The 27,499-nt window shown below is 42.1% G+C and overlaps 1 protein-coding gene across 2 annotated transcripts; it reads left to right on the top strand.

The window, feature by feature from the left end:
- Positions 1-1,938: 1,938 nt before the first annotated feature.
- Positions 1,939-25,602, top strand: LOC129698789 (CD63 antigen-like). 2 transcript variants are annotated; one of them, XM_055638064.1, is made up of 7 exons: positions 1,939-2,263; positions 8,682-8,870; positions 13,672-13,746; positions 13,928-14,020; positions 18,560-18,709; positions 18,858-18,941; positions 22,408-25,602. In XM_055638064.1, the coding sequence occupies exons 2-7, from the start codon at positions 8,781-8,783 to the stop codon at positions 22,474-22,476; spliced, it is 561 nt and encodes a 186-aa protein (XP_055494039.1). In that variant the 5' UTR covers positions 1,939-2,263; positions 8,682-8,780; the 3' UTR covers positions 22,477-25,602. The 2 variants fall into 2 exon arrangements, with proteins under 2 accessions (XP_055494039.1, XP_055494038.1); XM_055638063.1 differs by lacking the exon at positions 1,939-2,263 and having other exon boundaries at positions 7,415-8,870.
- The last annotated feature ends 1,897 nt before the right edge of the window (positions 25,603-27,499 follow it).

Below are 27,499 nucleotides of genomic sequence, written 5' to 3'. Positions count from 1 at the left end.
CCATTCCCCTCTCCTCCCCCCCCCCCCCCCCCCCCCCCCCGCTCCCCACATGCTTCTGGGTTCCACCTGTCTGTCATCTTTCATCCTTCAATGGATACATTCGCAAATCTTCAATCCATTTGTCTCACACCTTTTTTTTACATCTCTGTCCAACCATCTGCCTATTGAAACCTCCCTCGCCTGTCTTAACTTATTACCTGCCAGGCTTTGTCCTGTCTCTCCTCTCCTCTAACTTTCATCGCACCCACACCCTACGCACAATCAGCCTGAAGAAGGGTCTCGACCCGAAACATCACCCATTCCTACTCTCCAGAGATGCTGACTGTCCTGCTAAGTTACTTCAGCAATTTGCGTATTTATTTGCAAACTAGCATCTGCAGTTTCTTGCATCTACTATCCTTCATCCCTTGTCAGTCCATCAATCACCTACTGACATCCCACCCCCATCTCAACCCTCTCCCTCTTTTTATTCCCCCTTATTCTCTCTCTCCGCTCAGTCCTGACACAGAGGATTTTGACCCAAAACCTGGACAATTCCTTCCTCCCTACAGAGTATCTTGACCCACTGAGTTCCTCCAGCAGGTTCGTTGTTAAAAAAGTGTACAGATTGGTCACATCAGTTACAAAAATAGCACTTTTATGTCAAATATTGTTTCCACAGATTATTATCACCCAACTATTGTAACATTTATTTACAACTTTTTCCTCTACCAAAACACTATCACTTATTCCACAGAAACAATTCTATTCAATTGAATAAACTTTTTATATATAGAGTGGTAAACAGTACCGTAGTTTTTCCATTTTCTATATAATGACACAGGAATAACAATAAACTTTAGACTTTAGAGATACAGCACCGAAACTGGCCCTTCGTCCCACAGAGTCCGCGCCGACTAGCGATCACCCCCGTGCACTGGCGAGAATTTTACTATCCTACACACTAGGGAGAATTTTTCAATTTTATTGAAGCCAAGTAACCTACAAACCTGCACGTCTTTGGAGTGTGGGAGGAAACCGAAGCACCTGGAGAAAACCCACGTGGTCACAGGGAGAATGTACAAACTCCATGCACACAGGACCCATAGACAGGATTGAACCTGGGTCTCTGGCATTCTACCACTGTTCCTCTGTAATGGAGTGACCAGAACTGCATGCAATACTCCAAATGTAGCCTAAACAAAGAGTTATGGAGCTGCATCATGACTTCCTGACTCTTATGCCCAATGCTAATATAATGCTAGGATCACCTCTCACTGAAGCAGACTTACCAACCCCTGGATACCAATTGTTCCTCCCAAGTCAGCACCCCAGCACATTTAGTTTTTACATAAACTTTCAGAGCATCAACCTTATTAACGTCAGATCCTTGCTTCTGTACAAATAACATGTATCTGGAGCTAGGAATAACAGCAATATGATTATTTCTTTTAATTATAGCTCCTTTTACTTATTGAGTGTTGTTCTTCCACTGTTAAGTTACTGAAAAGCAGCAGTCACACATTACTGGGGTTCAAAATTCCATGCACGAACAAGGGATTTTTCAAAAGAAAATGCATGAGGCTTGCAGAACTCTGCTGACTTGTGCACCCAAAATCCAGCAGAGGTTTAAGACAGTTTTAGGTTCAGGCCTCACAAGAATAGTTTTGCTATGCTAGGACTTACAAATTCACTAAGTCCACAAATACAACGAGCTGGAAGAATTTGTAAAATTTGAGCCATCTGGTGACCAACAGTAGGTAATGCTGGATACAAGGAACTGTAGATGCTGGTTTACAAAAAAAGATAGCAAGTACTGGAGTAACTCAGCAGGTCAGGCAGCATCTCTGGAGAACTTGGATAGATAACGTTTTGGGTCAGGACCCTTTTTCAGACATAAGCAATTAGACATCTATGCAATATGCATCTATGATATTATATATTTATTTTATTCTATTATAAAGCATAATGGTTCCTCAGCAGTATACTATTTTGATCATTTCAGAGCCATTACTTATTGTGGTCATTAATTTATTGAATTGTGTTCATTATATATTATCTGTGTATTGTGATTACAGGTCTGTTTAGCTGCAGTAAGTAAGAATTTCATTAATCCTTCGTCAAACTATTTGACTATTTTGACACTTAAGGTGGCATTGCACCAGAGACCCGGGTTCGATCCTGACTACGGGTGCTGTCTATATGGAGTTTGTACGTTCTCCCTGTGACCGCGTGGGTTTTCTCCAGTTGTTCTGATTTCCTCCCACACTCCAAAGATGCACAGGTTTGTAGGTTAAATTACTTTGGTAAAGCCATTTGTCCCTGGTATGCAACATGGTACTAGTGTATGGGGATCGTTGGATGGCGCGGAGTTGTTGGGCTGAACGGCCTGTTTCTGCGCTGTATTTCTGAACAAAAGTAAGCTAAACTCCTGACTGGTCAACACCCTGTAATGCTCTGTCTGTTTTTCTTCACTCTGCTGTGTACTTCTCCCCTACGTAAAGAAGCATGGAAGCAGACCCTTCAGCCTATCAATGCCCATTGATACTAGTATACATATTGTACTAATATAATATGTGCTTATAATAAATACATAATAATAATGCACTAGTACTAATCTCATTTTACAGCATTTAGCCCCAAGTTTCCAGTGCCAAGCCTTTGGATTAGCTTTTTTATTGTCATGTGTATTGAGGTCCAGTGAAAAGTTTTGTTTTGCATGTTATCCAAATAGATCAGGTATACCATATATAAATACAATAGTCAATCTCAAGCACAATAGGTAGAGCAAAGGGGAGGATACAGAGCGCAGAAGATAGTGCTCAACATTGTTCAACATATGCAAAGTCCAATGTCAACAATGGGGTAGAGGTGAATCGGACAGTACCCTAGCTTATGGAAGGACCATTCAGGAGCCTTATAACAGGGGATGAAGCTGTTCCTAAGTCAGGTATTGCGCGCTTTCAAGCTTCTGTATTTTCTGCCAAGATGGGAGCAGGGAGAAGAAGCAATGACCAGCGTGCAACGTCTTTGATTATGTTGGCTGTTTTCTCGAGGCAGCATGAAACATGGTGGGAGGTCTGGTCTGTGTGATGGACTGGGCTACATCAACAACTCTCTGTAATTACCTGCGATCTTGGGCAGAGCTGTTACCAAACCAAGTTGTGGCACAACCCCACTGTATGCATTCTGCAGGAGATGAGCTTAACTTGGCCAGTTCCTGTGTTGTACTGTTCTATATTCCATGTTCAATGTTCTAACTGCACAAGTTTGCCAAGATGCATAAAGTGGTGTCCTTTGTTATCTCAATTTTTTTATTCTATAAAACAAGGGGTAAGAAGGAATTAAGGAAACTGGAAAAGGAAAAGATTTTTGTGAAGGGGTGCAAAGAGAATGTAACCGAGAATTCAGAAAAAGGGAAACACTACAAAGGTTACAATGAGACAGTGGCTACAGATGAATGAGCCTGGCTCACCACCGCTTTATAACAATGTCAAAGAAACACATATGAAAGAAAAAGGAATAAGAGAATGTTCCTTAAAAAATGCTCGTTACTGCAGAATATTTATGCAATGCAATGACTTGCTGGAGTTTAGAAGGATAAAAGGACTCCCTCAATAGTGAAAGTGACATTCAGGCCTCAAGTGAAAGGCCTGGACAGAGTGGATGTGGAGAGTAGGTTTACACTAGTGGGAGAGTCTCGGACCGAGGGCACAGCCTCAGAATAAAAGGACATGGCTTTAGAAAGGAAATGAGAAGGAATTTCTTTTGTCAGAGGGTGATGAATCTGTGGAATTCATTGCCAGACAACTGTAGGGGCCAAATCATTGGAGATTGTCAGATACCTGAATAGTATGGGTGTCAAGGGGGAAGGCAGGAGAATGACATTAGACAATAGATAATAGGTGCAGCAGTAGGCCATTCGGCCCTTCGAACCAGCAACGCCATTCAATGTGATCATGGCTGATCATCCACAATCAGTACCCCGTCCCTGCCTTCTCTCCATATCTGACCCCACTATCTTTAAGAGCCCTATCTAGCTCGCTCTTGAAAGTATCCAGAGAACCGGCCTCCACTGTCCTCCGAGGCAGAGAATTCCACAGACTCACAATTCTCTGTGTGAAAAAGTGTTTCCTCATCTCCGTTTTAAATGGCTTACCTCACTATTCTTAAACTGTGGCCCCTGGTTCTGGACTCTCCCAACATCGGGAACTTTTCTTGTTTCCTGCCTCTAGCATGTCCAAACCCTTAATAATCTTATATGTTTCAATAAGATCCCCTATCATCGTTCTAAATTCCAGAGTATACAAGCCCAGCTGCTCCATTCTCTCAGCATATGACAGTCCAGCCATCCTGGGAATTAACCTTGTGGACCTATGCTGCACTCCCTCAATAGCAAAAATGTCCTTCCTCAAATTTGGAGACCAAAACTGCGCACAATGCTCCAGGTGTGGTCTCACTAGGGGCCCTGTACAATTGGAGAAGGGCCTCTTTGCTCCGATACTAAACTCCTCTTGTTATGAAGGTGAACATGCCATTCACTTTCTTCACTGCCTGCTGTACCTGTATGCTTACTTTCATTGACTGATGAACAAGGACCCCAGATCCTGTTGTACTTCCCCTTTTCCCAACTTCACAGCATTTAGATAATAATCTTCCTTCCTGTTTTTGCAACAGAAGTGGATAACCTCACATTTATCCATATTAAACTGCATCTGCCATGCATCTGCCCACTCACCCAACCTGTCCAAGTCACCCTGCATTCTCATAGCATCCTCCTCACAGTTCACACTGCCACCCAGCTTTGTGTCATCTGCAAATTTGTTAATGTTACTTTTAATCCCTTCATCTAAATAATTAATATATATTGTAAATAGTTGCAGTCCCAGCATCGAGCCTTGCGGTACCCCACTAGTCACTGCCTACCATTCTGAAATGGACCAGTTAATCCCTACTCTTTGTTTCCTGTCTGACAACCAATTTTCTTATTGGCCCACTAATCTCCTATGTGAGACCTTATCAAATGCTTTCTGAAAGTCCAGGTACACTATATCCACTGGCTCTCCCTTGTCCATTTTCCTAGTTACATCCTCAAAAAATTCCAGAGGATTAGTCAAGCATGATTTCCCCTTAGTAAATCCATGCCGACTCGGACTGATCCTATTACTGCTATCCAAATGTGCCGCTATTATATCTTTTATGATCGACTCCAGCATCTTCCCCACCACCGATGTCAGGCTAACTGGTCTATAATTCCCTTTCTTAACTTTCTTAAAGTGGGATAACATTAGCTACGCTCCAATCCACAGGAACGGATCCTGAATCTATAGAACATTGGGAAATTATCACCAATGCATCCACAATTTCTAGAGCCACTTCCTTAAGTACCCTGGGATGCAGACCATCAGGCCCTGGGGATTTATCAGCCTTCAGTACCATCAGTCTACCCAACATCATTTCCTGCCGAATGTGGATTTCCTTCAGTTCTTCCGTCACCCCAGATCCTCTGGCTAGTGCATCAAGAAGATTGTTTGTGTCCTCCTTAGTGAAGATGGATCCAAAGTAACTGTTCAACTCATCTGCTATTTCCTTATCCCCCATAATAAATTCACCATTTTCTGTCTTCTAGGGTCCAACTTTGGTCTTACCTAATTTTTTCCTCTTCACATACCTAAAGAAGCTTTTATTATCCTCTCTTATATTCTTGACTAGCTTACCTCATCTTTTCTCCCAGTATTTTTGGTTATCGTCTGTTGAGAGGGAAGATCGAGAGAGAAAGATAGAACAGGCCATGATTGAATGGCAGAGCAGACACAGAAGGCTGAATTGTCTCATTCTGCTCCTATAACATATGACATTGCCTAGTTATAAATGCTGCTCTACACATTTTACTTCAAGCAAAAATATTTTGCTGAGAATTTTCAGCATGTTCTGTTTGATTTTAGATGAGCATATTATCTCTCTTTCCCAGTTCCGAGGCAGGTCCTTTAACTTGAAACTTCCATTGTGTTTCTTCTCCTCACAGATGTACACCGACCTAATGAGTATTTCCAGCTTTTTGTTTTATTGCAGTTAATTGACTAATTTGTACCATTATAAATGCCCCGCTTTGAATAGCTTATTAAGTGGGTTAATTAGGGGGGCGGGGGGAGAATATTGTCCAGTTGAAGTGTTTATAGTTGGCCCTGATTCAAGCGGCAGCATTTACGGTGGTTTGTGTGAGATTAATTTGCAGGGTTTCCGATGGAGTCGGACAATGGAGGAGAAGTGATGCTTAAAATCGCGCTGTTTGGCCTCAACTTGCTTTTTATGGTAAACGTTATGGTCTGTTTTAATTGCCCTTCAACGCAATTTGGATAGTTAACGCGTCGAATTTAAAATCCTGGGTGACCTGTTTGAAGTTGTTTCACAAGAGACGAGATGCTAGTTGACAAAAACACAAAGTGCTGCAAGAACTCAGCGGGTCAGGCTGCATTTCTGGAGAACAGCATTTTTGTGTACCTTTGCTCCAGCACTTGGTGTCTCTCTTCACCCACCCCCACCCCCCCCCTTAAAATACGATGCATTTTAATGAATTTACATCATAGTAAATGTTTAACCTGATTTTTTTTTCCGATGTGGATAACTGAGTTTTATTACATTCATTGGGGCTTCTTCCTTATTTCCCTGTTCGCAATTTCGTACGGTCTAGGTAGTGGTGACTTCCCTCAATACCCTGCCTCTATTCCTTCTCTGAAGTCTTTCGGCACATACGAAAAGTAAATAGCTAATCCTTCGCGGTGGAAACTACATCTGGTCATTACACTGATCCGCCTATACTCCTTTGTAGAATAAATGCTTATATTAATCTCTCTAAAAACGACTTATCCTGGTCTGTGTTTGTCACGCCGACGATGTTGAGGCGGCCGATGAATTAACCCAGTCCTCCCCAGTTCGCTGATAAACCTACAACCACATGCGTTTCCTGGAAACGTCGATGCCGCTTTCATTCTCCAGACTGAAGCACTGCTTATAGTTTGCCCTGATCCATAAGAGGAAACTGCTTTTTGGATTGGCATCAGTTCCATTCTAGTACTTTGTCACTGCCTTGATTTATGAGCTTTTTTTGCAAGTTCCTTCAAGCCTTCTTCAAAGCTATCCTGGTTCAGGAGCAGCTTCCTTACAACCATCAGGCTATTAAACACTACCACCTCCAAGTAAGCTCTGATCTACATAGGATGGGGTGGGGGCATTACTTTTGTCTTTGCACCATTTTTTCATACAGGCAGAACCTTTTCTGTTTATTGTGGTGTTTACAGAGTACTGTCTTTACATCTGTAGTGTTGCTGCAAGTAAGTATTTCATTGTTCTGTTGTGCCGTAGTGTGACAATAAAACGCTCGTGACTCTTTGATCGCTGTACTTTTCTTACGTGTTCATCATAAGATACACTAGCAGAATCGGGCTATTCCGCCCATCGAATCTACTCCACCATTCAATCAGGCTGTTCTATTTTTCCACCTCAACAACATTCCCCTGCCTTCTCCTTGTAACCTTTGATGCTCTTCTAATCATCAATCTATCAATCTCAGCTTTAAAAGGACCCACTTATTTCCTTAGCTTTGTTTTCAAAACAAAGCCAAGAGAGGCCTCGTACTGGTTCAGGAAATCATATAATCTTTGTATCCTTAAAATTGACACAACATGCTAGAGTAACTCAGTGGACCAGGCAGCATTTCTAGAGAAAAGGAATAGGTGACCTTAAATGCTCCAAAGATGCTCCAGCATTTTGTGTCTATTTTAGGTATTAACCAGCATCTGCAGTTCCTTCTCTGCCCTCATTGTTCTTGTTTTAAAATGCAATTGAATCGTTAAACTTTCTTTTTGCCTCCCTCAATGAAGTGATAGAAACTTTGCCAATGTACTTCGAAGATGCTGCCTAACCTGCTGAGTTACTCCAGTGCTTTGTATTCATTTGCTGTTCCACGTGTATCCAATTTGCCCAGACTTGCCAGTAAAATTCCCTCCTGCAATTCTAGTTACTTAAAGCCAGGATTTTGTAAGCCTCTGTACTAAAGCCAGTCAGTGGCTATAAACAAGTAGTAGCACGTAGTGCAAGGCGTTTCTGGTTCTATTGTAACATCTGTACGGCAGCTTAACCTGCAATGTTAAGGCATTTCCAAACAGGTTATTGATGGGAAAGTGCAGGAATATTGTATTGAGATGGAGAATTAGCCAGGACAATATTGAAAGTGTGTGGAATGAGCAGCCGAATGAGATAGCTGAGGCAGGGACTATCACGATATTTAAGATGCAATTAGGCAGGTACATGGATCGGACAGGTTTGGAGGGATATGGCACAAAAGCACGCATGTGGGACGAGTGTGAGAGATGATGGTTGGTGTGGGCAAGTTGGGCCAAAGGGCCTGTTTCCTTACGGTATGACTCAATGAAAGTTGGAGGTAACTGGAACAGCCAATTGACATACACTTCTTCCCATTTTTGTAAGGTTTTTAAGGCCAATTTCAGTTTTGAGATGTTAACAAGATGTTAGATCTTGTTTACCTCTTGGTTGGAGGGCGTTGATTTTTAAGCATTCTGTTTAATTCCTTCCTGTTCTTGTAGTGGGGTGAGATGGGGACCTGCTTGCCTCCTGCTCTCCCTGACTCTGATTACAGCACGAAGCTTGCCTCACGCAGAAATGATTCATGTTTTCTTTCCCAGGTGTTTGGTGTTGAGCTTCTGTGGATAGGTGCTGCCATCCACCTGAACCTCTACCCTCTCTCTTTACTGGTTGGTAAATCGATTTCAGAAGTCCCTGCCATGCTCGTTATTGTTGGTGTTCTGATATTTTTCATGGCACTCTCGGGGATTGGTTCCGTTGTGAAGGAAAGCATCATGGCGATGAAAGTGGTAATGTATTTGATATTTTATCAACTGTTCTTGTACTTTTACTTAAAGTCCTAGACTCTACCAGTATGTGGTCCAGACCTACCATCCATCTCATTGGAGACCCTTGGATTATCTTTAAGTGAATTTTATTGGTCTTTATATGGCACTAAATGTTATTTCCTTTATCCTGTATCTATGCATTGTGGATTGTTTGATTGTAAACGTGTATAGTCTTTCCGCTGACTGGATAGCACAAAGCAAAAAATGTTTCACTATAATATAATAACTAAACTAAGTTGTAGAAACTGAAATTAAATCCCCTCCTTTCACCCACCCACTCTTTTCTTCCTGCACATAATCAATGTGCCCATCCAATTCCCCGCATGTCCATGTTCTTAGACTGCGCATGCTAGAATCTTGAGCAAAACTTAATGAACTACTGGAGAAAGCTGAGAATCTAACAACATGAGCGGAGGCAAAAAAGATGGTCAGTGTCTCGTGTTGAGATTCTACATCAGGAATCAGCTTGTCGAGGGAAGATAGTCGGTATGGGTCCGCCCAGGTGAAGTGGAGATCTCCTGATGCAATGAGATGTGCTATGGACTGGGATGTGATGGTCTGCTGCATGTTAATAGAGTTGTGGTCCAGGCAAAGTATGAGGAAGTGTCTGAGAGTAGCTGTCTGGCACTTACCAGGTCGAGGTCAGTGCGCTAAACTGCAATGACACTACCTTTAGATGCAAGTTTCTTGATCAGGTCGGGATTGGTGCGAAATGAGGAGTGCTGCTCATTCATAGGCGATAGGTTGAAACGGGCGAGGGGAAAGGTCAAGACGGTCAATATTGCATCGACAGTTCGAAATGAAAAGGTCAAGAGAGGCATGCTTTCATTTTTTTTCACATTTTAGTTGGCATGTCTTCATAGCTGGAATTGCTGCAAGGTATTTTCCCCTGATAAAGCCACCTCGGCAGGGGGAGGGGGATATCAATGTAAGTTCTTGAGGCTTGTTTCATGTTCTCACAGAAAGGTGCAGTTCACAAATGTGTGCAGCTTCACTATTGTGGTTTACTAGAAGCAGCTGGAATTTTATTACAAAACTAAAGTAATGAATTGGCAATGAGCTTTTTATTTGGCTGCAGTCCATGTCTACAGTGCTTTCAGACCCCTTCACTTTTTCCACATTTTGTTACGTTACAGCCTTATTTTAAAATGGATTAAATTCATTTTTTATCATCAATCTACACAATATTCCGGAATGAAGAAGCGAAAACAGGTGTTTAGAAATTTTTGCAATGTAATTAAAAAGAAATAACTGAAATATCATTTACATAAGTATTCAGACCCTTTGCTATGACACTCAAAATTGAACTTGGATTCATCCTGTTTCCATTGATTATCCATGAGATATTTCTACAACTTGATTGAAGTCCATCAGTGGTAAATTTAATTGATTGGACAAGATTTGGCAAGCACACGCCTGCCTATTTCAGGTCCCACAGTGGACAGTGCATGTCAGAGCAAAACCCAAGCCATGAAGACCTCCGAGACAGGATTGGGTCGAGAAACAGATCTGGGGAAGGGTATAAAACAATTTCTGCAGCATTGCAGGTCCCAATGAGCACAGTGGCCTCTGTCATTCTTAAATGGAAGAACTTTGGAACCAACAGGACTCTTCATAGAGCTGGCCGCCCGGCCAAACTGAGCAATCGGGGGAGAAGGGCCTTGGTCAGGGAGGTGACCAAGAACCCGATGGTCAATCTGACAGAGCTCCAGAGTTCCTCTGTGGAGATGGGAGAACCTTCCATAAGGACAACTATATGTGCAACACCACCAATCAGGCCTTTATGGTGGAGTGGCCAGACGGAAGCCACTCCTCAGTAAAAGGCACATGACAGCCCTCTTGGAGTTTGCCAAAAGGCATGAGAAACAAGATTCTCTGGTCTGATGAAACCAAGATTGAACTCTGGCCTGAATGCCAAGCGTCACATCTGGAGGAAACCAGGCACCGATCATCATCTGGCCAATACCATACATCACGATGAAGCGTAGTGGTGGCAGAATCATGCTGTGGGGATGTTTTTCAGCAGCAGGAAATGGGAGACTAGTCAACATCGAGGGAAAGATGAACGGAGCAAAGTACAGAGAGATCCTTGATGAAAACCGGGGGGGGGGGGGGGGCGCGTGTGGGCTCGCGGGTTCCCGGGTTCCCAGCCCTGGCTCCAGGACCCGGCTCCGGACTCACTCAGCTGCTCCTGTCCCCAGCGCCTGTCACTCTCTCAGCCCCTGCCCACGGAACACAGTCCACACTCCGCTGCTTCAGCTTTAGAAACATAGAAAATAGGTGCAGGAGTAGGCTATTCGGCCCTTCGAGCCTGCACCGCCATTCAATATGATCATGGCTGATCATCCAAATCAGTATCCCATACCTGCCTTCTCTCCATACCCCTTGATCCCTTTAGCCACAAGGGCCACATCTAACTCCCTCTTAAATCTAGTCATTGAACTGGCCTCAACTACCATCTGTGGTGGAGAATTCCACAGATTCACCACTCTCTGTGTAAAAAACAGAGGTTATTCTCGAAGGCTTGTGGTCGGGCGGCTTGTGGATGTGCTCACCGACTCAGCCCCACCTCTGGGATTTTTATTCTCCAGCGGGTGCCGGAAGGGGCGTTTCCTTCATGGTGACTGACAGGCGAGAAGACCAATCTGCTGATCTCACAATTTATTTAAACCTTCATAACTTTTGTAATCTTCCACCGATCGGAACAAAACTTGGTGGATCTGAGCAGAGAATGGTGAGTAAGGTGGAGAGTGATCCTAGCGATATAGGGTAGCGTTTTTGCGCAAATTTAAAAACAACACAGTGGTCAAAATGAGAGTTTTAGTAAAAGTATACATTTCTTTAAACAATGCCTTCTGTGCAGTGACATTCCTAGAAATTGGACAACCACCCTAATCTCTCCCCTTCCTAGTCTCTTCCTCCCCCCCCCCCCCCCCCCCCCCCCCCCCCCCCCCCCCCCCCCCCCCCACCCCTTCCCAACTTCCACTAGCTACAGAAATATACGCATTCCCTGCTATTAAGCAGTTTTTTCCCTTGGTGTTAAATAAAGTGAGTCGCAGTTTTAATAGTCGATTTTTATCGCTGGTTCTAGCAGTTTGCAGTTTTGAATAAAGGCTGGTGTTGGGACTTCTGATGAAATCCAACTTTAACATTTGAGATATTGCTATCTGAAAATCTCAAATTGTAGCACATAATCTTTTTTGAAGACTAGCTGGTGAATAACTTTTTTATGCTGACCTTTTGGCCAACTATGTGCATTATACTGACTGGAATACAAATTTGAAGTGTTGATTGTAATTTATCAGAAATGTTTGGTTTGTATCCAGGCTAACTTAAGGGAATTCACAAATTCTCCTGAGTTTTCCCCTTGATTCAAACTCGCAGAAAGTTCGTAACGAGTCCGAAGGAGGTTGTAGGAGTTTGTAGATATATCGTAGCGGCTTGTTATGCCAGCCGTAGGTACTCGTGGCATAGGGTAAGTCGGGACGTTTTTTCCAGCCCGATAAAAAATGTCCACGAGTAAAACAAAATGGTTGGGATGAAAGAAATTGCAACTTTTTACTCGTAAGGAGGGCATCGAAATAGTCGTGGGAGTTTGTAGACATACTCGTAGGAATTTGTGAACATAGTTGTGGTAGGTCGTATGAGTTCGTAGATTACAACGATCTTGATTTTTTTTAGGTACTTTAAACTCGGCAGAGATTTTGAATTAAATCATGAAAGTGGGACAGGCCATTTCGTTTACGACTTTTTTTGTATTATAGTGCTCTTTTCCAAACTCTACTCTACCCATTCAACTCATTACCAAGATGAAGTTGATTAGAGACATTCCTCAAAACATATTTTCTACTTGAATTGGCCTGCTGTCAAGAGCATCTTATCTGCTTTGACTTGACAAAACCTGGTTTATTTGAGTCTGTGCTCTGATAAACTGATTATTATCAAATTCTTAGTGTGGCTGTTCCATTAAAAAAAATAGCATGCATGTGATGTATTAAATATTGGAATATCTTATATGACTATCTCTTCAAAAACTTCAGATTCCAAGAACAAGGCAGTATATTTCTGAAATTGGACAAGTAGGTTTAAGAATTCTTTGTTGAATTGTAACAGAAGACATTAGAACAATTGCCGCAAGATGCATGCAGAGAAACAAGAAAATGAATCTGCAATGCATTTCAAACTCGCTTTGTGATATTAGCAATGGTGCCTTCAGTTTCAATTCTGAACTCCACACTTGCCTCACTGTTTATCCCACTTTTCCTTAAAAAAAAAAAGAGATTTGCATTGTCACACTAATTTAGTTACATCAGATTCAAAGTCAAAAATCTATCATCCTTGCCTGGCCAATGTGTGACTCCAGACAAAACTAATGTGATTTAGTTTGGTTTACCATACAGCATGGAAACTGACCAGCAATCCTGAAACACTAATACTATCCTATGTACACTAGGGACAATTTACAATTTTACCAAGCCAATTAACCTGTACAACTTTGGAGTGTGGGAGGAAACGGGAGCCCCCAGAGAAAACCCATGCAGGTCATGGGGAGAATGTATAAACTCAATACAGACACCACCCGTAGACAGGATTGAACCCGGGTCCCTGACGCTGTAAGGCAGCAACTCTACTGCTGCACCACCATGCAATTGGAGTCTTTCAAGATGTTCTACTGGGCTTAGAAATGGGTCCTGAATCTTACAGGCAATAGGAATGCAGTCTTGTTTGAATGAGTTACATTGCAATATATTTTTTTCCTCAGTTTCTGATTCTGATGATTCTGATTTTTCTTGTGGAAATCATGGTTGAATTGTCTACCTATATCTTCAGGAGCCAGGTAAGCATTTCTTTATAAACTGTACTTTTTCATCAGACACCAACTGATGTCATTTCATATTTTTCTTCAATAAGTACACACATTTGTAGTGTTTTTAATGGAACATATATTTTGCAAAAAGCTTTCATCAAATCTTTTTCTTCCTCCTTCATACCCTAATCACTCCCTCCACATTTTCTAGGTGTACAGTAACCTAAACAATGACATTGAGCAATCTTTTCAAGACTATGATGAGATATCCACACAAGGACTGTTAGATCAACTGCAAATCAAGGTAAAACTATTTTCATTGCTTTTCCATAACAGATCTGTGGTGTTTTGCAAAACTTCTTTACTCAGCTATTTTGCCTGAATTCCAGTGGAGATCATTTGCTTTGATGGAAAGTGGACCTGCCTGTTTTTTTTTTTGATTTTTTTCTGCAATGTTTTCAGCACCAGCCACTTCCTTTTATGGACTATATCTAGAGAACATTAAAGATAAATTAAAACCATAGCAAATAATAGATTTTGTCTGTGGAAATGGATGTTCTTGTGCATATCGTCCAAATATAATTCACTTAAATTGTTACCCGAGCTTAATTATTGTGGTGTGGTTCATGAACAACATCGAATGTATATAAACCTAAGAATGTAGCCTACCTACAAGTTTCAATGGGTGAACCGAATGGAGCAAAGTGTCTCCTCTGCTCAATGTAGACTGGACTACCTCCAACAGGTTAAGTCATCAACCTAGAAAGCTAAAGAGGTGCTGGACTATTGAGTAAATAGAACGCTGCTGGAGGAACTTGATGGATTAGGCAGCATTTGTGGAGGGAAATGGACAGGTGATGTCTCAGATCGGGGCCCTTCTTCAGGCTTGCCTGTCCTCCACCTTCTCCACAGCCACTGAGGCCAGATGTAAAGTATATGAGCAGCATCTAATCTTCCACCTTGCCAGCCTATGACCCAATGGTTTGAACATTTAACTTCCAATTTCTGGTAACCCCCTGTGATCCTCTGCCACTGACCAGTCCAAAGGATTCTCCCTCCTTTTGTTCACCTTTCCCACTTCCAACTAGCCACCATCCACACACCAATTTAACAAGGCCATCAAAGGTTATGGGGGGAAAAGGCTGCAGAATGGGGTTGAGAAGGAAAAATAGATCTTCCATGATTGAATTGTGGAGCGGCCTGAGCTGAATGGCTTAATTTTGCTCCTATGTCTTATGACCAATCCAACTGGGTTTCTCATCCATGGCCCTACCCTTGTGCTTTCCCCCATTTGGTTCCACTGCCCTCATCCTTGCCATATCTGGTTCCACCTATTACCTTCCAGCCTGGCTACCTTCCTCCTTTCCTCCAAACCACTCCATGTTACTGTTTTTTGGGTGCCAGACTTCTGTCCTGCCTCTTTATCCTGGGTCTATCTTCCCTCCATTGCAGGGCCATAACCTGGTGTCAACTATTCCTTTGCCTCCTTTGATGTTGCCTGACCTTCTGAGTTCCTCCAACACATAGTGTTCTGACACCAAAGACCATATTAGGCTAGAATGTAGATGGTGGGGGAAAATTGCCACATCCTTTGCTGTGCATTACCATGATTCTGCTTGGTAAATGTTTTCCTGGAATTGGTCAGTATTTTTGGAATCAATTCGGGTTTTATTTAAGTGGAGCAATGAGTGATTAATTTGGATGGAATCTTGTTAACCACATTTAAATTTGATTCAGATTCTCTTGTCTGCTTTAGAGTTTTGCATTGGGCGCAACAGTGAAGTTAACACTGTTTGAGTCTTTCAGAGTAAATAGAACATAGCATACAGACCATGGAACAGTACAGCATTGGAACAGGCCCTTTGGCCCACAAAGTCTGTGCTGAACATGTCAAGATAAACTAATCTCATCTGCCTGCACATTGATATCCTTCCATTCCCTGCATATCCATATCTCTATCTAAAAGCTTTTTAATGCCACTATCATATGCCTCCACCACGACCCCAGGCTAGGTTTGCCAACTGTTCTGTATTAGTCGGGACATCCTGTATATTGGGCTAAATTTGTTTGTCCCATATGCGACCGCCCTTGTCCCGTATTTGACTGCTACTACTTGGGTGGAGGGGACTGTTGGGTCGGTGTGCCGCGTCTGGCCCCGCCTCGCCCTTCTCCGACATAGTGCAGCCCATGGTGTGCAGCAGCAACGCCGCGCCCGACCTTCGGACCTTCGCCTACCGCCGACACCACCACCCCTTCTCATGGCCGATCGTCGGTTCACGAGTTGGATGGGGTGCCGGACTTTGCACACAAAGTCGCGCGGGCCAAAACTCCTAAGCTAGCCTGCCGGCTGGGTTTTGTGTGCAGTCCAGCACCCGGGTCAACTCATCATTCACCCAGCCACAGCCGAGTCGGTCAACGAATTGCGGTTGGGAACTTGTCCCTTATTTTGACTTTTTGTCCCTTATTTGGGAGTGAGAAAGTTGGCAACCCTTTATAAACTTCTATAGGCCTCCTCTCAGCTGCTGGCATTTCAGAGAAAACAATCCAAGTGTCTAACCTCTGTAGCTAATATCCCCTAATTGAGGCAGCATTCCAGCAAACCACCTCAACACCCTTTCCAAAGCCTCCCCATCCTTCCTGCAGTGTAGCAATGTTTTCGTGCATATGTGACAAATCTAGAAGTTTCTGTCCAAGGGCCATGTTTCACCATATGGTGTGGTCCTTGTGTATGAATCAGGCTCAGACATTGGCTCAGTGGGTGGAAAGGCAAAAGTATTATTCACCCGGATCTCAGTAAAGGCCAGGAGTAAATTTTTAACGGTGTGATAATCAATCCCAGGCAGCCCCTCAGGGCTTGGAATTAACATTAATGTTTACCACAATGGATAATTCATAAACAGTATAATTAAAAAATAAATAAATACAATACAGATGGAGACCCTTGCTCCTTGATGAGCCAGTTGAATGAGAACTGCCTCAGCTTCTAGCGCTTGGATCCAGTGTTCAATGTTCTTAACTATTCCAAGCACAGAGCAGGCACTTTATAAATTTAATGAGATTTCTGCATCTCCAGATATTTCAGTAAAATAGCTCGGATGCCTCCCACCACCTGGGTGACAAAGAAACATTATTCTTCATCTCTGCTCTAATATTCTCCAACAGTCCATCCACAAGTTTAGTTTATTATTATCATGTGTCCATAGGTGCAGTGGAAAGCTACTGTTTGCGAGCCATCCAGGCCACAATGTGCACAATGCGCAAGGCCACAAATGGGCCCCAACCTCTGGTGTTTCACGGAGGAAGAGGACTTAACTTTCTGGTGCCTTTCCCCACAGTGGAAATTTTTGATTCTGCTGTGGGGGGGACGTTTGTGTTGAACTCTATAATGTGTTGTGGCCATTAAAATTTTATTTTTTTAACCTTTTTCTATGGTTTGTATGGAAACTTATTATTTATCTTATGTAAATCACTTTGGTGTCAATGCGAGTTGACTTAAAACGTGCTATATAAATAAAACTTACTTGCTTACAAAGAAGACTATACGTAAATACAATCAAGCCACGCACAGATAAAGGGCACAACATTTATTGCACAATATAAATACAATTTAAAAGTGGAACGAATGTAATGGGTGAGAGCAGATCATCTCCTGGGACCGGCATGTAAAGAGTGCCAGAGGATGGCGACCAAGTTAGGGTACAGTTTGATTCGCCTCTACTTCATTGTGGACAATGGACTTTGTCTCTGGAATTTTTGTGTTACAATGCGGATAACTATATTCTGCACTCTGATTCTTTTCCTTCACTCAACCTATTGCACTTGAGATAGACACAGAATTCTGGAGTAACTCAGTGGGTCAGGCAACATTTCTGAAGAAAAAGGATGGGTGACGTTTTGGGTTGGGACCCTTCAGACTGAAGTTAGAGGGAAGGGAACTGGAGGTAAGTATAGTCCCAAACAAAGAGCTGGCAACAGATGACCAAGAAAGGGTAGAGCCTATACTGGCCCATTGTTGGTTGGGAAGAGGTGATAACAAAGGGACTTGTACCCGAGTCTGACTTAACTATTTTTATATATAGCATTATCTGATATTGCACACAAAACAAAGCTTTTCACTGCACCTCACTACATGTGACAACAATAAACTTAAACCTGCACCAGAAGAAACAAGGAACTGCAGACGTTGGTTTATACAAAATGCTGGAGTAACTCAGTGGATCAAGCAGCATTTCTGGAGAACAAGGATAGGTGATGTTTCAGGTCTGGATCCTTCAGATCTAAACAAATTACTTTTAATCTATATGTCCTGACTAATGTTCTGATCTCCTAGCTAAAGGAAATGGGCACAATTTATTTTGTCTCATAAATGTTGTATACATCAGTTAAGCCTCTCCTCGGTCTCTCTTTCAATGAAACAATCCAGTCAAAATGCCCATTGGTACCTCACAGCAAAGTGAATATAAGTTTGAATTCTTTACTGGTAGAAGTATAACTTAACAATTATTATGTCACGAATTAAAAAAAACACATCTGGAACTACTAACACCAGGCTTGTGGATAGACTGGCTGCATATTACCTCACACTGAAGTTTTCAGTGGAATCTGGTTCTTTAACCAGTTTCTATTGGAAGTGGTGGACTCATTGTTACTGCCAACTGGTAGATCATTGTTCCTGCCAACTTTGTATTCCTGAGTTGCATGTATGTCTGAAGTCACTTAAAATCTGTATAAGACGTCAGAGTACTTTGTTGTGTTAAACTGGTCTGTGTAAATAACACTTGAATGTTCAAGTTGTTTATTTACTTCCAGTGTTGGAGTATTATTTCAACTTTTATCTCCATAGTTTCGTTGTTGCGGTTCTAACAATTATACAGACTGGTTGAAGGCTCCGTTTAGCCAGGAAACCAAGTCTGTTCCAAGGAGCTGTTGTATCAATATCACAGAATCTTGTGGAAGAGTTATTTCCAACCAGACGTCAAATATCCATTCCATGGTAAGAATCTATTTTTATATAATAGAATGTAGTAATGGTGGGAGGTTGTGGCCACCATATTTTGTGTGAACACAATGCATAATACAAATGACTGAGCTATCATTAATGTATTTCTTTTCCGATCAATATTGTCTGTGGATACATTCAGGGCTGTACTGAAGCAATATCATCTTGGATTGAAGAGTACTTTTTAATTATTCGAGGAACCAGTGTCTGCTTTGCATTTGGACAGGTAAGCCTATTATCGAGCTACTCTTGTTTCTTGGCACCTGGAAGATCAGTCTTTAGCTCTTCCTCGGAAGATAAAGAGTGCGCAGAATGTGATAAGGGAGGTACTTTGCAGTCTAGAGTTCCCATTGCAAAAACTCAACTGTCCTTACAAAACAAAGTACTGGATTCAATGGGTCAGGCAGCATCCATGGAGGGAATGGACGAAGGACATTGCCGTTTGGGACACGGCTTCAGACTGACTGAGTTGGGTGAGAAAACTGGAAAATAAACCTAGCAAGTGATGGGTGGATAAGGGGGTGAGGTTTTGCTTGCTTGGCAGATCGTTGTACAAGTGACCAAGGCTCGAGGTGAAAAGGGGACAAAAGGGTGTCGGATAGAGAGAGGAGCGGAATGTAAAGCTTTTAGGAGGGATGTGGATGGAAAGGGACAGGAGGGGAAAGAAGGGGGTAAAAAGAAAACTGGAGACTGGGATGGATGGGTGAGAGTTGAACATACGCAGGACAGGAAAGGTGCACACAGGCGGCGAAGTGGCATAGCAGTAGAGCTGCTACCTAAGTGCCAGAGACCTGGGTTCAATACGAACTATGGGTGCTGTGTGTATGGAGTTTTGTACATTCTCCCTGTGACTGTGTGGGTTTTCTCTGGGTGTTCTCGCACTCCAAAGATGTTCTGGTTTGAAGGTTAATTGGCTTCTGAAAATTGTCCCGTGTGTAGGATAGAGCATAGGTGATATTGGCCAGCATGGACTTTGTGGGACAAAACTAAAGTTTTTCTTTATTTTTCTGAATAGGAATCATCTCCATTTTAATAATTTGAACAGGTTTAGAAGTTAATTGGCTCTGGTAAAAATTGTAAAGTATCCCTAACATGTAGGCTAATGTACGGGGTGATCGATGAGCGGCACAGACTCGGTGGGCCAAAGGGCCTGTTTCATTGCAGTAAGTTTAAAGTAATGTCTAAAGACTGGGGTACTGGAAGATGGTGGGAGAAATGTGTGTTCATTGAGGCAGGAGGCAAAGTTTGGTGTTCATTCCGTTGAGTTGTCGGCTACCCAAGCAAAGTGATCTTACTGCTGTGCTTCTAGTTTGACCTTGCGTTTGTAAGCCAGTACGTTTGGTGTGACATTATTTAAGCCAAAGTATTTTTTTTTTTGATATGCTGTGCCTGTAACACTCTTCCCTTGACCAATGGCAGAAGGTTTTGAGTTAAGTTTTCTAATCACATTGAAAGTGAGCTGTTACTACTGAGGGAGCTGTTGTATAACTTTTTAAAGCTTTCTTCAGTGTATCTTGCAAGCCTTGGGGTTGTAGAATTGTGCACGTCATTGGGAAGATGGATGCAGAAGTGGAGTAAGGTGGAAACTAGGCTTACTTGCTAGGCAAGTGTACTCTGAAACATGGGAACCCAACCAGAGATACAAACTCAATAGCACATGGCCATAATTCCAAGGAACATGGTTTCAGGATTACTTTCTTAGATTTCACAAGATATCCTGTAACCAACTGACGGGCAAGCACAATAATGTCATTGTAACCTTGAACTGTTTCAGCTTTGGCTCCTTCCAGGCTGCTACAGAACGGGCCAATTTGACACCAGTATTTAATTTCAGCAACTTTGGATCTTGTGGGATGGAATAAACATTACACATTTTTGGAAATCTAAATGCAGAAAAGGGCTCTGGTCTTCTGATTGTAAAGCACCATCTGAAAGTTCAAAATATTAATGGTTCAATGGTGCTTTTATTGTCACGTGTGTGAAGTGCAAACACAGTGAAATTTATTTTCTTACAATCAGTCCAGAGTATTGCCATACCCAGGCACATCCCCAATTAGCAAGTGTACTGAAACAGACCACTGATCCCCTGCGTGCAAGTGGCCCGCATGTTTTGGCTCCATTTTCAAAGTCCAGTCTGTGCTCCAGTTGTGTAGGAAGGAACTGCAGATGCTGGTTTAAACTGAAATAGACACAAAAAGCTGGAGTAACTCAGCTGGACAGGCAGCATCTTTGGAGAGAAGGAATGGGTGACGTTTTGTGAAACGTCACCCATTCCTTCTCTCCAGAGAAGCTGCCTATCCAGCTGAGTTACTCCAGCTTTTTGTGTCTATCTGCGCTCTAGTTGTTATGAGCGTTGCCTGTTCCAGGCAAGCCCCAGGCTGCTGGACTCCAGCCATCGCCTTCCTTGGACATCTGGAGCGACCAGTGAACCCACATCCCTTTCCTCGCCCATACACCTTTGTTCCCCAGGGGCACCTCCTGCAGCCAAACTCTGGTGTGGTAGGCCAGACCCCAGTTTCCACCTCGTCACCGACTGAGCTCACCCCTAGCCCGTTGCGTCCGTCTCCGTAACTGGCTCCATCCTCCTGGTCTTATGGAGCAGGGGCTGAATCAGCGGGCTCCCCTTTTCAGGCTAGTCTACCGGGTTGCATTCAATCACAGGGGACAGGATTGGTGGCGACCCCCTGGCAATGTTAATACCATTTGTTCTGTTGGCATAGGTTTTCAGATATCTCATTTTAGTTTATATTGTTTTGTCATAAACCTTCACACAGTCCTTTAACATAGAAAGGAGACTCACCAGAATTTATGCTGATGACTTTAATGCAGCTTTGGAAAACTGATTACTCAATGATAATCATTCCTTGCACAGATGCTGCCTGACCTGTTAAGTTCTTCGGGTACTTTGTGATTTGCTCAAGATTCCATTATCTGCAGTTCCTCATGTATCCATTTTACTGCTTCACTTATCCGTTTATATCGTGAATGGCCAAGATGTGAAGTTTTTCTTTTTCCCATTCTGTCATCTAGAAATCCTTTCTTGCTGGTGCTCTGTTTTTCTTTCATTCCTTTGAATAATTTGTATGATTCTGGATCACTCTTCTGTACTACGTTAGATACTTATTTTGCAAGAATTGCTGGTTCCTCATTCTTTCAACTAATACTACCACATACTAGTCCATAGCAAAGAATATTTGATTACATGTCTTTTTAAATTTAATTTCAAATTCTAACTGAGCCAAAATTATTTGCCTAAATGGTGAAAAGTGTCTTGAATTCTGGACACACTTGGCAACATAAGACATTGATGTAGTATAATTCATCTTGGAGATAGATTTGTTTTATTGAAATTCTTGCAAGCCATTGAGGTTGTATAATTTATCTTGGAGATAGATTAGTTTTATTGAAAGTCATGTTAAGATGTTATTGCTTGATCCTTACCAGACCTCAAGTAAGTTTTGAGTTTTGTCAAAACAAAGTCAACAATGAGAGGACAAGATATCTTGTTTGGATATCTTTTTCAAGCACAGATTAAATGTATCTGGTTAGTATAAAGGTTTACAGTCGAATGCTTGGTTATTAATGAAGGAATGGGCTAATCCAATGCCTTTGATTTGCTTCTTGAGAGTAAATATCCTGGCCCCTGTGCATTAGAGTTTCAACTTTTTAATACGTTCAAAATTCTCCTTTAGGTTATTGGGATTTTCGTTTCGACTTTGTATATAAAGAAGCTTAAAGACATCTACATACCGGATTACTGATTGAAGATCATTGGTACTGAACTATCTGGATGCTTTATTTATGCTTTTGTACATCAATAACACTGCAGTGCTCCAGTGCTGAATCTGAGAGTTTAGAATAATCTGCTGGTCAAATTTTCAGGTTGTGCTAAATGTGTAACATATGTGTTCTCTGGTTAAGTTGGCACTAATACTATTGTTAAATGAGTATTATTGAATAGTTTGTTTACAGTTTGTATAAATCTGTAATGATTTGTCATAAAGGTTAAATAAATGGAAAATAGAAAACTTGCCCTTTGGACAAGCAGAACTTTACGCTTTTGAGTAATTCTTTCTTTCTGTAAAATATCCTGAGATATTTCGCTGAGGAACCTATTTTGTTCTAGTTCAGTTTAAAAGGAAGGGAATGAATATTTAAAACGCATAGTGCCTTCAATCTACAGCTCAAATACACATCCAGGGAAATGAGTTGGGAAGACTAGTGTCAGTATGTACAGTGCCCTCCATAATGTTTGGGACAAAGACCCATCATTTATTTATTTGCCTCTGTACTCCACAATTTGAGATTTGTAATAGAAAAAAAATCATGTGGTTAAAGTCAGATTTTAATAAAGGCAATTTTTATACATTTTGGTTTCATCATGTAGAAATTACAGCAGTGTTTATACATGGCTTCACAGGTGTTTGTAATTGCTCAGGTGAGTTTAAATGCCTCCTTAATGCAGGTATACGAGAGCTCTCAGCACCTAGTCTTTCCATCACATTTGGAAACTTTTATTGCTGTTTATCAACACCAGGACAAAACTTGTGCCAATGAAAGTCAAATAAGCCATTATGAGAGAGAAACAAGAATAAAACTGTTAGAGACATCAGCCAAACCTTGTGTTTACCAAAATCAACTATTTGGAACATCATTAAGAAGAAAGAGCATTGGTGAGCTTACTACTCCCAAAGAGACTGGCAGGCCAAGGAAGACCTTCAGCTGATGACAGAAGAATTCTATAATAAAGAAAAATCCCCAAACACCTGTCCAACAGATCAGAAACACTCTTCAGGAGTCGGGTGTGGATTTGTCAATGACCACGGTCCGCAGAGGCTACACTGCAAGATGCAAACCACTGGTTAGCCACAAAAATAAGATGGCCAGGTTACAGTTTGCCAAGAAGTACTTAAAAGAGCAACCACGGTTCTGGAAAAAGGTCTTGTGGACAGATGACGCAAAGATTAACATATCAGAGTGATGGCAAGAGCAAAGTATGGAGCAGAAAAGAAACTGCCCAAGATCCAAAGCATACCACTTCATCTGTGAAACACGGTGGTGGGGGTGTTATGGCCTGGGTATGTATGGCTGCTGAAGGTACTGGCTCCCTTATCTTCGTTGATGATACGATTGCTGATAGTAGTAGCATAATGAATTCTGATGTGTATATACACATCCAATCTGCTCAAGTTCAAACAAATGCCTCAAAACTCATTGGCTGGCAGTTCATTCTACAGCAATACAACATAGAAACATAGAACAACGATCCCAAACGTACTGCTAAAGCAACAAAGAAGTTTTTTAATGCTAAAAAATTGTCAATTCTTGAGTGGCCAAGTCAATCACCCAATCTGAACCCAATTGAGCATCCTTTTATATGCTGAAGAGAAAACTGAAAGGGACTAGCCCTCAAAACAATCATAGGCTAAAGATGGCTGCAATACAGGCCTGGCAGAGCATCACCAGAGAAGACACCCAGCAACTGGTGATGTCCATGAATTGCAGACTTCATGCAGTCTTTGCATGCAAAAGATATACAACAAAATACTAAACATGACTACTTTCATTTACATGACATTGCGGTGTCCGAAACATTATGGTGCCCTGAAATGGGGGAACTATGTATAAACACAGCTGTAATTTCTACATGGTGAAAACAAAATGTATAAAAGTACCCTTTAATAAAATCTGACAGTGCACTTTAACGACAAGTGATTTTTTTTTCCCCATTACGAATCTCAAATTGTGGAGTACAGAGGCAAATAAATAAATTTTGGGTCCTTGTCCCAAACATTATGGAGGACACTATCTCTGGGGTATGGGTTCCATGGATAATTTGCAGCATTAAGATTATGTTTAGCTTGAAGATACAGCATGTTAAAAGGCCATTTGGCCCACCGAGTCAAAGCTGACCATCTTGTCAGCTCGACCACCTGGTCACACCAACTCTATGTTATCCCACTTCCTCCTCCACTTCATACATACTATGGGCAATTTATAGAGACCAAACTCACAAACCTACATGCCTTTGGGATGTGGGAGGAAACCGGAGCACCCAGAGGAAACCCACATGGTCACGAGGAGAATGTGCAAACTCCACAGACCAAAGGTCCAGAATCCAACCTGGGTATCTAGCACTGAGAGGCAGCAGCTCTACTGTTGCGCCACTGTTTGTGCCAAGTATAGTGAAATGGGTGTCAGCAAGTGGAGTAATCACAAAGGTTACAAAGCCAGGGAAAATTGTGGCCAGTGACAGTTGTAGGGAGGAAACAGATGGTACTCTTTGAGGAAGGAACTGCAAATGCTGGTTTAAACTGAAGATAGACACAACAAGCTGGAGTAAATCAACGGGACAGGCAGCATCTCTAGAGAGAAGGAATGGTGACGTTTTGGGTAGAGACCCTTCTTGCGACCCTGAAGAAAGGTCGCAACCCCAAAACATCACCCTTTTCCTTCTCTCCAGAGTTGCTGCCTGTAACAAAGGCTGTGTTGCTTTCCCACTGCTAGGGTTAAGGACGTCTATTCTGGGATTGAAAAGAACATGAGTGGGAAGGGGAGGGTCTGTGGTTGTGCTCCATGTGGGCATGAAAGGATGTTTAAATCAAAAAATAGTGGTGGTACTGAATGATGAGAAAGAGAAAATGATGAGGGAAAATTATAGCATGAGGAAGAGACAGATAATGTAAAGTGAACAGGAAGTGGATGAGTAATTGGGAAACATTTTTTTAAGTCGAAGCTTGAGAGTCTTTATCTGAATTTGCACTGCATTTGTAGCAAGACAGAAGAGTTTAGTAGAAACAAAGAACTGCAGATGCTGGTTTGTACCAAAGATAGACATAAATATTTTCCGACAATTCTTGATTAGTGATTATGGAGATGAATGGGGTTGAGAGGGAAAGATAGATCAACCATGACTGAATGGTGGAGTAGATTTGATGGGCCAAATGGCGTAAGTCTTGTCCTAGAATTTATGAAGAGCTGGAGGAACTCAGCGGGTCAGGCTGTATCTCCAGAGGAAAAGGAATAGTGGCGTTTTGGGTTGGGACCATTCTTCAGACTGCATCTAAAGAAGTTCAGTCTGAAGAAGTCCCAACCTGAAATGAAGACAGATGAGTTTTCTGTGCAAATAATAACAACTGAGTTTGATCTAATAGCAATTCTAGGGATGTGGGTGCAAGTGACCAGGAATAGGAACTTCATATTCCAGATTTTACAATGTTCGAAAAGAATGTGCCAGAGGGATAGGTAAGTAGCAGTGATAATTAATGATATCAGTATGGTAATGAGTAGTATTAGAGATGCAGCGAATAGCAATGTGCCATTCATTTGTGTAGAAATAAATAAAAGGGGAAAGACGACGAGACTGGTCCCGAAGTGTTGTCTCTTTATTACAAAGCACAATGTAATTCTTTGCTCCAGAGAGTTGTGGTGGCTTGATCATTGGGTATTTGGATGAGGTAGATAAATGTTGAACTATTGGGGGAATTGAAAGCTATGTTGAAAATCAGTTGGTGGAATAGCTGTAGTTACTGCTTCACAGCCCAGAAACCTGGGTTCCAGCCTGACATCAAGTGCTGTTGATATGAAGTTTGGTGGGTTATTCCAAAGTTAGATACAAAGTGCTTGTCTATCTATAAAACAGTACAGCACAGGAACAGCCCATTTGGCCCACAATCTCTGTGCTGGACATGATGCCAAGTTAAACTAATCTCCCTCTGCCTGCAGAGATATAGATAGATAGATGTAGATAGATAGATATGCCATTTATTGTCACTATACATGTACAGTGAAACTGAAAGCTGCTCGTACTCAGTGCACACATACAATTTAGCACAAAAAACAAGAAACAGAAAAAAAAAAAAAAAAAAGAAGGGAGATGGGGGGGGGGGGGGGAATAGGTGCACAAATTCTGCGGCACTACATACATATATACAGATGGAAGTCCGTGTTGGGCGGTGTAGTCAGTGCATGTGTGAATTTGAATTTATAGTAGATATAATTCTCGGAAAGCAACTATTCCTGAGTCTGTTTGTCCTGGATTTGATGCACCTATAGCGCCTTCCAGAGGGCAGCAGGTCGAACAGTCCAAACGCAGGATGGGAGCTGTCTTTGATGATCTTCTTTGCCCTGCTAAGGCAGCGGGAGGTGTAGATGTCCATCAGGGAGGGGAGAGGGCAGCCAATGATCCTCTGCGCTGTCCTGGTTACCCTCTGAAGCCTCTCCCTGTCTGCCATGGTGCAGCTGCCATACCATGCTGTAATGCAGAGCTGCTGCTTCACATTGCCAGAGACCCAGGTTCGATCCTGGGCACGGATGCTGTCTGTGTGGAGTATGCATGTTCTCCTTGTGACTATGTGGGTTTCCTCTCGCTTCCTGAAGATGTGGTGGTTTGTAGGTTAATTGGCATCTATAATGTGTGTAGGGAGTGGATGTGAGAGGGATAATATAGGACTAGTGTGAATAGGTGATCAATGGTTGGTGTGGAATTGGTGGGCCAGTTTCTATAGCATATCTCATTTTTTTTTAAAAAGGTGAGGGCTAGGGCAGGTGGCCTACTTCTGTCCCGATGTTCTTTTATTGTTGTAGACTTATTTTGTCATATGTACCAAGGTACAGCTTTGTTTTGCATGCAATCCAAACAGATCAGATATACAATCATCAAACTCGAGGTTAGTAGGTAGAATAATAAAGGGGAAGATAGTTTGCAGAATATAGTTTTCAGCATTGCAGTGCATCAGTATCATACATTAAGTCCAACGTCCGCAATGGGGTAGAAGTGAATCG

The sequence above is a fragment of the Leucoraja erinacea genome, chromosome 7, assembly GCF_028641065.1.
Source record: "Leucoraja erinacea ecotype New England chromosome 7, Leri_hhj_1, whole genome shotgun sequence".
Classification (NCBI taxonomy): domain Eukaryota; kingdom Metazoa; phylum Chordata; class Chondrichthyes; order Rajiformes; family Rajidae; genus Leucoraja; species Leucoraja erinaceus.
The sequence above is the reverse complement of the archived record's forward strand: the minus strand, read 5'-3'. Positions and strand labels throughout refer to the sequence as shown.

Bases quoted from the DNA above. Each gene is read 5' to 3' on its own strand.
- LOC129698789 (XM_055638063.1), top strand. From the start codon at position 8,592: ATGGGGACCTGCTTGCCTCCTGCTCTCCCTGACTCTGATTACAGCACG. The intron at 14,021-18,559 runs GTAAAACTATTT...TTATCTCCATAG, and splicing joins TAGATCAACTGCAAATCAAG to TTTCGTTGTTGCGGTTCTAA. The intron at 18,942-22,407 runs GTAAGCCTATTA...ATTCTCCTTTAG, and splicing joins TCTGCTTTGCATTTGGACAG to GTTATTGGGATTTTCGTTTC.